This window comes from Spermophilus citellus, assembly GCF_964194105.1.
Source record: "Spermophilus citellus genome assembly, chromosome: 1".
Lineage (NCBI taxonomy): Eukaryota > Metazoa > Chordata > Mammalia > Rodentia > Sciuridae > Spermophilus > Spermophilus citellus.
The window spans coordinates 130,356,066-130,368,739 of NC_138182.1; the positions used below are offsets into that span (position 1 = coordinate 130,356,066).

Sequence of the window (12,674 nt, forward strand, 5' to 3'; positions counted from 1 at the left end):
CCAGAATTTGATTGGATTAATATTGTAGGCAATTTGTATACCTTAGAACACTACTGAAAACAGCCATGAACCAGCAACTAGAAGAGTTATCAGTCATGTGTGTCAGTAAAAGACAGGAAGATAGCACTACCAAAGCAAGACTTACGCCAGAGTAACTTTTTTTTTTTTTTTTAAAGAGAGAGTGAGAGAGGAGAGAGAGAGAGAGAGAGAGAGAGAGAGAGAGAGAGAGAGAGAGAGAGAGAGAGAGAGAGAATTTTTAATATTTATTTTTTTTTAGTTCTCGGTGGACACAACATCTTTGTTTTGTATGTGGTGCTGAGGATCGAACCCAGGTCGCATGCATGCCAGGTGAGCGCGCTACCGCTTGAGCCACATCCCCAGCCCTACGCCAGAGTAACTAAGCATACCCAAACTATACCTCCCTGAATAGCAACATCAGAGGTACAACAGTGTTGGGAGGCAAGGTTGTCATGTTTGGCAGTATTCACCCTAGATCAACATTATTAGACAAGTGAAAACTACAAAGCAGGTATTAATTTATACACACTAGAATGGCTAGAATCAAAATGTTAGGTGATATCAAGTAATGGTGAGCATATGGAGAAAATGAAACCCTATATTGCTGATAGAAAGTAAAATGGTATAGCCCCTTTAGAAAACAGTTCCTTAAATGATTAAACAGAGCTACCATAAAACCCACCAATTTCACTCTTGGGCATATAACCCAGAAAAATAAAAATACATGTCCATATAAAAACTTGGATTTTTTTTAGGGGGAGTATATTGGGGATTGAATGCCAGTGTGCTTTCCCACTGAGCTACATACCCAGTCTTTTTTTTTTTTTTTGAGACAGGGTATTGCCAAGTTCCTGAGGCTATCCTCAAACTTGGGATCCTTCTGTGTTAGCCTCCCAGTTGCTGGGATTACTGGCTACTGCCCCTGGAGAAAAAAAACTAGTATGGAAATGATTACAGTACGATTATTATAATAGCCAAAAGGCAGAAAAAACTCCAAATGGCCATTAACTGATGAATACATAAATGTTTATTCACACAATGAATTATTATTAGTCCATAAAAAATGAATGAAGTACTAAAACATTCTACAACATGGATGAATCTTAAAAATATTATGCTGCTTGAAAGAAGACAGTCAAAAAGACTACCTATTATGAGGCAATCAATTAGTAGTTGCTTAAGGTTGAGGCTGGGATAGAATGAGGAGATAAGAGGGTAATAGTAAAAAGAACAGGATTTTATTTTGAGGTGATAAAAAGTGATCTATAATTGTGATGCTGCTGCATACATCTGTGAATAAACTAAAAACCACAAATTGTGTATTTTAAGTGGATGAATTATATGGGATATGAATTATATCTCAGTAAGCCTATTAAAAATGTAAGCATCTTGGGCCAGGGGTGTGGCTCAATGGTAGAGCACTTGCCTAGCATGCGTGAGGCACTGGGTTCCATCCCCGGCACCACATAAAAATAAAACAATTAAAATAAAGGGTATTATGTCCATCTACAACTTAAAAAAAAATTAAGTATACAAGTGTTTTTGAACATTGTTTGCTTTTATGGTACTTACATCAAGGAATTTGCTATTTTGCATACAGAAATGGATGTGTAAAGCTTTATACATTCTTCCAACTACACCAGTAATTTTAAATGTATTAAACCATAGCTGGAAAACCTGAGAACACTGAATATCCACCTCGTAAACACTAAAATAAATCCATTAATTCTCCGAATTTTCTCTGTAAACTGTTATTTTTTTTCTGAATTAGAAGACTTTCATCATACTTAAATATTATTAAGATATTAAGCCTTTAACTTGAATACTAAATAAAACTAAATGCTATTAATAAAACTAAATGCTATTTTACAAACCGATTTCAGTTGGCTATTTTCATCTTTCAATTTCACAACATGCTTGATTTTTTGCTTCAGATTCTGATGACCCAATAATTCCGCATATGAATCTCTTATTTTATTTAGCTGCTCCTGAGTTGCACCATGTTCACTCAACAAAGCCTGTTTCTCTGCTTCAAATGCATCCAGTTGAAGCTAGAAAAGATTTTATAAATGAAATAAAGACTTAAAATTATTAAATTTTACAGGTTTCATACAGAGCATAAAAAACTAAACCCCAAACCAAACCAAACCACAGTATGCTTACCTATTTTCCAGGATCTCAACAGATTTTCTGATAAATCTTTTAAATTTTTTAGTTTTCATTTTAAATATCATTAAGACAGAGGAAAAGAAACAAGAAAACCAACTAGATCTATCTGATACAGATAGATCTCATGTTATAACCAATGTGCTTCTACTGTATTTAAGTGCCAAACTTAGCATTTATCCATTTCTTCTCTTAAAATTATACTATTTGAGCTGGGTGCAGTGGTGCTTGCCTGTAAAGCTCGGGAGGCTGAGGCAGGAGGATCATGAGTTCAAAGCCAGCATCAGCAACAGGGAGGTGCTAAACAACTCAGTGAGACCCTGTCTCTAAATAAAATACAAAATAGGGCTGGAGATGTGGTTCAGTGGTCAAGTGCCCCTGAGTTCAATTCCTGGTACCCCCACCCCCCAAAAAGATAGTATTTGAGATAGATCATAACAAAATGCACATCACAAAGTAACATAGATTAATCATCGAAAGTTTATTATCAGGACAGCCTTCTGATTGAACTCTGGGGTACTTGTCCACTGAGCCACATCCCCAGCCCTACTTTTGTACTTTTTAAGGTAGAGACAGGGTCTCAACTGAGTTATTTAGTGCCTCGCTGTTGCTGAGTCTGGCTCTGAACTCTTGATTCTCCTGCCTCAGCCTCCTGAGCCACAGGGATTATAGCATACGCTACTGTGCCTGGCTAGAAAGCAACTTTTAACCTGTAAAGAGTACATTAAAAACTTATGGGGGCTGGGGTTATGGCTCAATAGTACAGTACTTGCCTAGCACGTGTGAGGCACTGGGTTCGACTCTCAACACCACATATAAACACATAAATGAATAAAGGTGCATCAATAACTAATAAAAAAAGACAAGGGCATGAAAATTTAAGTCTAGTAAAATTTTAAATTATATTTCAATAAAGGTGGGAAAATTTTATGCATAATCCATTTTATAAATCTTTAATTGGAACTTAAAATAAACACATATAAGTTTAATTCTAAGAGACAAACCTGAAAAGGTTTTGTTTTCTTATACAGTTCTTCATAAAGGAGACGCCATTTATTAACTTCCTCAGTTAATTCTGCCACTGTGTTTTCTTTCCCAACTTTTCTATATGGGAAAATTAAATTAAGAAAACATTAATTATGAAAATTAATTATGAATTAGAAAAAAATAACCATTACATGGTACTCACTTTCCCATTCTAACTTACCTTACTTCTTCCTCTTCCAGTTGCTTCTTAAAGTCTTCATCTTGTTGTTTGAGTTGGTTCTGCAAATCAGTTATCTTTTTAAGAGAAGAAACTGTCATTTCTTTAATTTCTACTTCTTTCAGTGCTGATTTGTTCTGTAGATCTACAAGCATCCTTTGAATTTGAGAGAAAAGTCACTAAATATTTTAGACATTGATTTTTCTTTCACTTCTTGCTTTTTAAAATCAAACCAAAATACCCCAAATAACTCAAGTATCTTAATTTTATGGATTTAAATAAAAATTTATAATTTAAGATGACCAAAACAAGCCATGGGACAATCCCTGCACCACTTAGTAGCTGGATTTTGACAATATTAAGAAGTTTTAATGGTTCTAAGGTATTAGTGTGAGCAAGCAGCTTATTCATACCTTGCATATTCTTGATTTGTGCTTTCAGTTGTCAGTATCTGATGTTGAACATCCTCTGCTCTTTTTTCAGCCTTGGCCACTTTTTCCTGTAGTGATGAGTTCTCCAGTCTAAGATCTTCTAGCTCACTAATTATTAATGCTTTATAGCTTATTAAAAAGAAAAACAAAGTTAAAGTATTTTTCTAACTACTATGAGAATGACAAATAGAGTGAATCAGTTTACATTTCACATACTCTTCAGCAAAGTTAACAAAACTTTATAATATATTCCTGCACTTACACATATAGGAATTCAGGCTTCTAAGGTAAGTGTTATGAAGGGAATGTACAAAGCACTTTAAGTTGGTAAAATAGGGGAACCTACATTTTGGTTGGTGATTCAGAAAAGGCCTTTCTAAGAAATTTAGAATTAAGCTGAGACATGATGTGTAAGGAGGCATTAGCTAGGCAGTTAGGGGAAAGCATTTCAGAGGATAAAGCTGATAGTGAGGTAGAACAATGTCCACTAAGGGGTCAGAATGGAATCTAATGAATAAGAGAGGCAGAAACAGAAGCCAGAGCCATGAAGCCAATCAGGGGCACAATGGGTTTACCTAAAGAATAAGGCAGAAACATTAATTTGTATGTAGATTACTCCAGAGATATGTGGAGGATGGATCCTGACAATTGGAGGATGGAAAACCAGGAGATCAGAAGGAAGACAATTATTTATCATCCCAGGTGAGCAATTACGGAGGCTTAAACTAAGGTGTTAACAATGGAAAGATGGGAGATCTCTTTTGTAGGCAGAACAGAAAAACTAAAGAGATTAATTGGATGTTGGTGGAAAGGGAAAGAAAAACAAGTCTAGGATTTATGGAGTGAAAAGCTGGAAGATAAAGATGTTATTGCTTGCAATTAAAAAAAAACATGATAAAACAATGAGAGAATAGAGGTGGAAAGAAAGAAGACCAATAATTATTTGATGCAGGTTATTATCAGGCAATAATAAAATATCTACTTCAATATATCAAGTACACAGAGATGTATGAATGAATGGAGCTGAAAAGATAAGTGTGTTTGAAGAAAAAAATTTTCATGTCATTAGCATACTGATAATATATAACGAATTAAGACTTCCTGAAGCACTATTTTTTAAAAAGTTTTTTTATAGTTGTACATAGACAGAATGCCTTTATTTTATTTGTTTTCTTTTATGTGGTGCTTAGGATTGAACCCAGTGCCTCACACCAGCTAGGCAAGTGCTCTGCCACTAAGCTACAGTCCCTCCCCTGAAGCACTATTTTTAAGCCAGTCTGCCCCTCCCCAGTGTCTCATTAAGTCACCAGGCTGGCCTCAAACTTGTCCTCCTACTGTCTCAGTCTCCCATGTTGCTCTAAAGCACTATTTTTTAAACCACTGAGAAGAAAAATTCCTTTAAAGGACACTGTGATTGTGTTATTTACATATATGTTCTGATATATAAAAGTTTTTAGTGAAATATATAAAAATATATATTATTTATCTACATGTTTACCAAATGTTTCATATAGAGGAATACACCACTAGGAAGGAAGTAGTATTCAATGACTAGGTAGTAGGCAACTATTTCTCCATAGGGACAAACAAAAAGAAATTTAATCTTCGTAACATTGTACACACAGTAATCAGTTGTAGGCGAAAAAATGAAAAGTAATACTTGAAACTTTAAGAAGAAAAATAGGTAAATATCTTCATGTTGCTGGGATAGAAAGAAGTTCTTATAAAATTTATAAATTTAGGGCTGGGGATGTGGCTCAAGCGGTAGCACGCTCGCCTAGCATGCGTGCGGCCCAGGTTCGATCCTCAGCACCACATACAAAAACGAAGATGTTGTGTCTGCTGAGAACTAAGAAAAAATAAATAAATATTAAAATTCAAAAAAAGTATAAATTTAAAAGAATAATTAAAATTTCCAAATTTAAAATCAAGAATTTCCACCCATCATAAGAAACCATGAAGAAAATGCAGACAGGCTACACTGTGGAAGAAAATATTTACAACTCATAGTGCTGATGAATTATCTACAATACAAAGTCATTTTACATTAGCATAGTGGCAAAATTTTAAAAGTACAGCAGCTTTGGTGAGAAAGTAGAACACTGGGTATATTCTTACCCTCACTTTAGAAAATGATTGGTATTAAATTTTAAAAATTATCATTTACATACAAGGATTCTTATACTTGTGTACTAGGAGACGCTAAGATAATTTTCATTAAATATACCACCAATAATAACCAAAACATAAATAAATAAATTTAAAAAAGGAAACAACCCAAATTTGCAAAGTAAGAATGCACAAAAAAATTGTGGTATGTTCATACTCAGATATTCACAGCATGACCATGAACAAACTATATTCTCATGAAACAATATAATTCTGTTCTAGAAATACATAAGGCAGAGTGAAAAGGCATGTCAAGTCATAGGAAATGGCATATGGTATGATGACAATTTCTGTTGATGCTAAGAGTAAAATTAGATAAGTGATATTTGTATGGGTATACATGTTATAAAACTATAATGCATGGGGAAAAAGGTGAGAAAATACTAAATGGAGGCTTTGAGACAGTGTTACCTGTTCAGAAATGGCATAGAGATGAAACTCATACAACCAATTTGTTGAATATCATTATACTTAATGGTTGTCTTTCATGGGTTCACATGTATTGATTTTATACTTTATGCTTTATTATTCATGTATATTCTTTTGTGTCTAATATATATATTAAAGTGGCAGAAACCTCCTCTCCAAATGGTCTAAACTATGATAAACAAAAATATTAGTACACTGTTATCTTTTGCAATTAAACTTCTGTTTTTTAAAGGAAAAATAACAAGAGGTAAAGAAGTAGATATACTACGCAGACAGATAAGCTTCTATTAAGAAGATGGACTGGGAATAGGAATATAATTTTAGGTTAAGACATATTAGAAATGATTTGTATTGGACATATACAAGAAGCAAGGAAAGGTCAAGGAGATTTTTTTTTTAAATCATGCATTTTAAAGATGACTGCACATTGACATTAATTCATATTGATGGGGAAAATTCCAGTAGAAAGGTTGAAAATTTTGAGAAACAAGGATCAAATATATAGTGATGTCACTGAAGGTTAAAAGATAGAAATAATCTAGTAGGTAAGAAGACAGTATGACTCTATAGCCATGCGGGTGTTTTTTAAGTTTGATGAGGACATAAAAGTTTTTGAATTTAAGCAAACAATATCAGGGAAGTAAAATAGAAGTGTCAAAAGTTCAAGAATGCATGAAATTTAAACTAGATAGTGGGAGTGAAACATTTCTGAATAAATATAGTGACCAATTTATGGCAAGTCATTTATGGTATGGAAAGTAATAACCAAGTGTCATAGAACACGCCTATAATTACAGTAACTTGGGAGACTGGGAAACTGAGACAAGAGAATTACAAGAACCCAGACCAGCAAGTTAGTGAAACTGTCTCAAGATAACAAAAAGGGCTGGGGATATAGCTCAGTAATAGAGCACTGTTGAGTTGAATCCCAAGGACCACAAAACAAAACAACAACAAAAATAATTTAAAGTAGTACCAGCCATCCTCTGTGTGATTACTTTGTTCACAGATTTCTGTAGATAAACACTTCTCCCTGCTCACATTATATTTGAGAGTAAAGGCTCCTAAGAAAAATACCTTTCAAATTGAGCAGTAACATCTCCAAGGTTTTGCACTGTACTATTATACCTTTCCTGCAAAATTAGGGTGGCCTGCATGTGAGCAGCATCATTTTTCTCCATTTCAGCTTCTTTTCTAAGAAAAAGAAAAATTTAGAAGATAAAACGTTAACAACAGATCATTAAGAAAGAGAATACATAGGAAATGTGAATCATACAACTCCTATCTTCATCTTTGCAGGACCTGCATTAGTTTAGAGTTTATAGCCTAATTCTCATATTTTTATTTACTGTACTAAGAGTACTGGCTTCATCTTATTTCTCTGCTCTTATTTTACTCTTTTTCATCCAAATTTATGCATTACTAAATTCCTTTTTTTCATACCATATGCATTTAAGTGGGTGTTTAAAATTTGGGGGACAGGAGGTAAGTAAAAGCCCTAATGCAGAATCTTAACAACAAAAGCCCAAAATTACAAGTTAAAAAGTACCCAGATTTACTCAAGTTTCATTCTCTGCACTTAGATACTAATACTAAATATAGTTAAACACTTCATTTTAAAAGTTCTTTTGGAAAAAGAGTTATAAGATTCTGTGGATTATTCTGATTATATGATTAATCCACATAATTAATTGTTATAAAAAATTCAACACTTAAATGGATTATTTTATATTGACAAAATAAATTAAGTCATCTTTATATATTATAAATCACAGAATTTTTTGAAATATTCATGATAGATTATCAAAATGGTGAAAAAGTTTTTACATAGTTATGTGAGCTTATGAGAAACCTTTTAAAGAATATACAAAAGTAAAACTGTAATAAGCATTGTGTACTTACAAACTAGGTAGGACACTGAAATAAGATAAATAGTTAATCAGGTTCATTAAGCAATGAGTTTAGATTTTTAAAATATACACATCACAACAAAAGCTATCAAATATTACTAAAGGGTTTGTAATAAAAACATTTTCTTCCTTATCCTTTAGAGAAATTACTTTCAATCCTTAGTCGATCTTTTCCTAAGCCTGAAATTTCTAGTCTAGGAGAGACCCTAGAGATCATCTTATAATTAAATTTCTTTATTTTATAGAAAATGACAGAAACTAATGATGTTTTGCTCAGAATCAGACAGTTAGTTAACAGATGCAGTAATAAAATTCTTATGTCTTGAATGCTACACCAGAGTTCTTTGTCTTTAGGATAAATGTCTCAACTATCCTCTGTGAAATTGATATCTACTCAGTTTCTTAAGGTTCCTGTTCTTTAAGACTGGGAGCAGTACAGAACATTCCCCCTAGTTATAGTTTTGTACTGTTTCCAAAAAAACAGGTATAAACTCTTAAGTGTTCTTTGCCATCACCAATCACAAAAAAAATAGAAAAGAGATTAATAACAAAAAAAATCCAACAAGAAAATGTGGGAGATTTACTATAATAATATATAATAATAATAATATAGGTTCATATCTAATCCATGGTTCCTTACTAATAAAATGTTTTAGTGATGAGTTCCCAAGGATTTGCAATTCAAATTCAAGAATCAAAATGGATATTTTAATATAAATACATAAAATGGTGAAAGAGGTATAATATAATGAAAGGAATATAAAATTAGAGTCAAAAACCAAAATGAGATGTTAGATTTTCTACTTTGATAAATTTCTTATTTTTTAATGTTTTCCATTTCTGGTGTTTTTTCCCCATTTTGTTTTTTGATTGCTGCCTCATGAAATGTAATGAAAAGTACCACTTATACTATGTAAATTGATGTACACATAGATAAATGCAATCCATTTTATTACTAAAGGGTAGAGTTATTAGTTTTTTTCACCTAAATTCATCACTGTAAAGCTGATGTACAGTGACTTTTAGAATACATAAGAGTAGTAAAATAGCACAAAGCTTCTGTCATTTGTTATCTAAAACTACTTCTGGCCTTAAAAATTTAAGAAGGGACAATACTTTTTATTTTAGCTGTCATATTGGCTTGCACAGACATTCTTTGCATGTATAGACTTTGTCTCTGTCTATTCCTTCTTGAAAAGTAATTTCAATCTCACATATTCACAATTGAGGTGAGAATCTTAAAAAAATAAACCAGGAAATAATTTTAAACATCTCAAATCATATATAAATAAGAGGTACACTATTAATACGAACTCTTTCAACTGTTCTTCTAGGAGTTTTAGTTCTTCTGCTGTAGTTTTTGTTTCCTCTTCCAACTGTTTGACCAGTCTTTCAGTTTGTTCTTCCTTTTGTTGAACTAGATCTAGTTCTTCCAGTGCAAGCTTTAATTCTTCCTTAAAAAGAGTTCTTTCTTTAATCATTTCTTCTTGATAAAAAAATAGCTTCTGCTGAAGACTAGAAGATAATTCCTATATCCAAAAAGATAACCAACAAAATAATTTGAAATGGCATTCTTAGGTTTTATGAAGAGACAAAAAAATTTATATATATATATAATGAAGTATGAAAACTAACTTTAAGAGTTTCAAAATAACATTAAAAAATATAGATATATGGCTGGGCATAGTGGCATATGCCTGTAATCCCAGTAACTCAGGGGGCTGAGACCCTAAACAACTCAGTGACATCCTGTCTCAAAGGTAAAGCGCCTCTGGGTTCAATCCTCAGGACTATATATATTATATATAAATAAAATAAACATAAACATAAATACACAAACACAAACTTTTTTCATGAGCTAATTTCCACATCTTAACACTGTGGCAACTTTCATTTCAGGCTTTTTTTTCCTATGCAACATACACATAAACTTATAAAACTAAAATTATATTTATATCTGTTTTACAACTGGTTTTTATGTATACTTTTCTCCTATAATACTATATAAAAGTATTTTATAATTTCAACATTATATAAAATACTTTAAGCTATATAGTACATCAATTATATAAACACATCATCATTGTGAAAAACATTCTAACATTACAAAGAAAGTGACTATTATCTTTGACTACTTCCCACCCCAACTTTAGTTGTCTCTGCCCAGAAACATCTACTAATTTGGAACATGTATGCCTTCTGGTCTTTGTCAATATATTTATATATACACATACATATTTTTTGGACATATGTAAAGGTCATTATAAAAAATCATAGATAGTTGAGATCTTTCTAACTCAATGTGTTCTACTTCATTTGTTGTAAGTTAACCAAATACATACTACTTCACATCAATGCCGCAGTCCGGCTGCAGCAAAATAACCGGGGGTGTGTGTGTGTGTGTGACGAGCAACTTGGTGTACATTGATACAGCAGGAGTGGGAGCCGCTTATTGTAGGACAGGAGCGGTATTTATACATTCCACACAGCTTATCTAATTAACATAAACTAGATACAGCAGTCAACCAATAAGGAATCTCCACACTTAATGGCTCGCTGGCTTACTTCACAAACCACTCCCTCTGGCATTTTGCCAGGCGCCATCCAGACTTGTTTACAGACTCTAACATTTCTCTGGCAAAATGCCAGGCACCATCCTGACTTGTTTATAGACTCTAACACATCAATGCACGTAAGTACCAATTGTCTCAACCATTACCAATATTTTACATTATTAAATGTTTTAATTTTCACCAATCTTGTAAATGGAAAAATTGTATTTCCATTTCCTTGATTACTACTGAGATGGAGCATCTTTCATGTTTATAAGATATGGGAGAATTATCTATTTCTGCACTATATTTTAGTGGACTGTTTTCTCTCTCTGTCTCTCTCTTTCACACACACACACACACGTAATGTTATTCATGTAATCTAAATTTTATAATTATATTTTTCCTGTAGTAAGATATTCTTCTAAAGACAACTCTAAATGTCTACATGGGCTTCAAATACAAAAATGTAATAGGAAAGCAATGTTAAATGATCCCTACTTTGCTACATCTGTATTTTAATTTTTTTCACATTATTAATAACCCCATAGTGAACACATTGTGAAGGTGTATGGCTAAGTCTTCAGAATATCCATGGTCATTTCCTCAGGATTAGATTTTAAAATTAGAATTGTTGGATCAAAGGATATATAACAAAGTTTTCTGACAGTGAAATTTATGACACATAATAAGCATTCTTTAATTTAAAAAAACATTGCAGTTAATTACTTTCTCTTGTTGGAGAAGTGACTCAATTTGCAACTCTTTTTGTTGTAGTCTTTCATATTCTTGTTTTTCCAGAATAAGCTTCTCTTTTAAGTTTTGCATCTCTGCATTTAGACTTTCATCCCTTTCCATTTTCCTGCTGAGAAGGTCTTCTATAAAAAGAAAACATTTAAAATACTGTAACAACATACAAACATCATTAAAAAAAAACCTAGATACCCAAAATACTTCATTATGCTGGTGTTTAGCACAATTCACAGATCAAATATTTTCAAAGGAAAAAAGCAAAAAATTATGAAGCTTGTACAATTATTACAACATATAACATATATTGTATGCTATATAACAAAACCCTCAAAACTAGTTCTATGTTATCTACCAATTTTAAATAGCCAGTCAAGGGAAGTCATGAACTGCACAATTGTTTCTTTTTCTATCAAGAAAAGCAACATACTGAAATAGAGAATAAACATTATAAAAAAATTTCAAATACAGAATAAGGTTTTCTGTTGTTGATTACATAATTTTAAAAAAGTTGTTTTGACATAGCAGTGCTTTTCTTAAATACAATAATACACTAACTATAAACACAATAATACCTTTTTCTCTTTCAAGCAGCTCACATTTAGCATTCAGGTCTTCTACTTGTTTAGACAAGATAACATTTTCCTCAATAGACTGCTTAAGGATTAAAATTTCATGATTCTTCTCTTTCACATGTTCTTCTAACTGGGCAATATCTAGCTTATATTTTTCCACTTGATCTGATGCACAACTATATTAAAAATATTGAAAAAGAGCATATCTTTTTAGGCACATGGAAACAGCAAAAAGATGAAAATGATGTTTTCATCAGTGTTTAACAAAATAAGATTCAATATTAAGCTACTTTTTCATATTACCTAATTTCTTCGATGTATTCTAAGAGTTTCTCTGTTTCAGATTTTTCATCAATCTTTTCTTTCTCTATTGAAACACTAAAAAAAAAATTGGATGTTAGTTTATTTAATAATTGCACATATGGGAAGGGGATAGGAAAGGCAGCAGAATACAAGAGACACTAGTATGG

The 12,674-nt window shown here is 32.3% G+C and overlaps 1 protein-coding gene across 3 annotated transcripts in view; it reads right to left on the reverse strand.

Moving 5' to 3' along the window:
- HMMR (hyaluronan mediated motility receptor) overlaps window positions 1–12,674 on the reverse strand; it is a 30,464-nt gene that overhangs the window by 3,358 nt on the left and 14,432 nt on the right. For all 3 annotated transcript variants that reach the window (XM_081289072.1, XM_081289071.1, XM_081289070.1), the window contains 9 exons: window positions 12,508–12,582; window positions 12,205–12,380; window positions 11,609–11,757; window positions 9,642–9,856; window positions 7,495–7,611; window positions 3,802–3,948; window positions 3,392–3,544; window positions 3,189–3,288; window positions 1,893–2,069 (listed from right to left, as the gene is read on the reverse strand). In XM_081289072.1, the coding sequence (XP_081145198.1) occupies window positions 1,893–2,069; window positions 3,189–3,288; window positions 3,392–3,544; window positions 3,802–3,948; window positions 7,495–7,611; window positions 9,642–9,856; window positions 11,609–11,757; window positions 12,205–12,380; window positions 12,508–12,582 (1,309 nt within the window). The remainder of the gene's footprint in view (window positions 1–1,892; window positions 2,070–3,188; window positions 3,289–3,391; window positions 3,545–3,801; window positions 3,949–7,494; window positions 7,612–9,641; window positions 9,857–11,608; window positions 11,758–12,204; window positions 12,381–12,507; window positions 12,583–12,674) is intronic.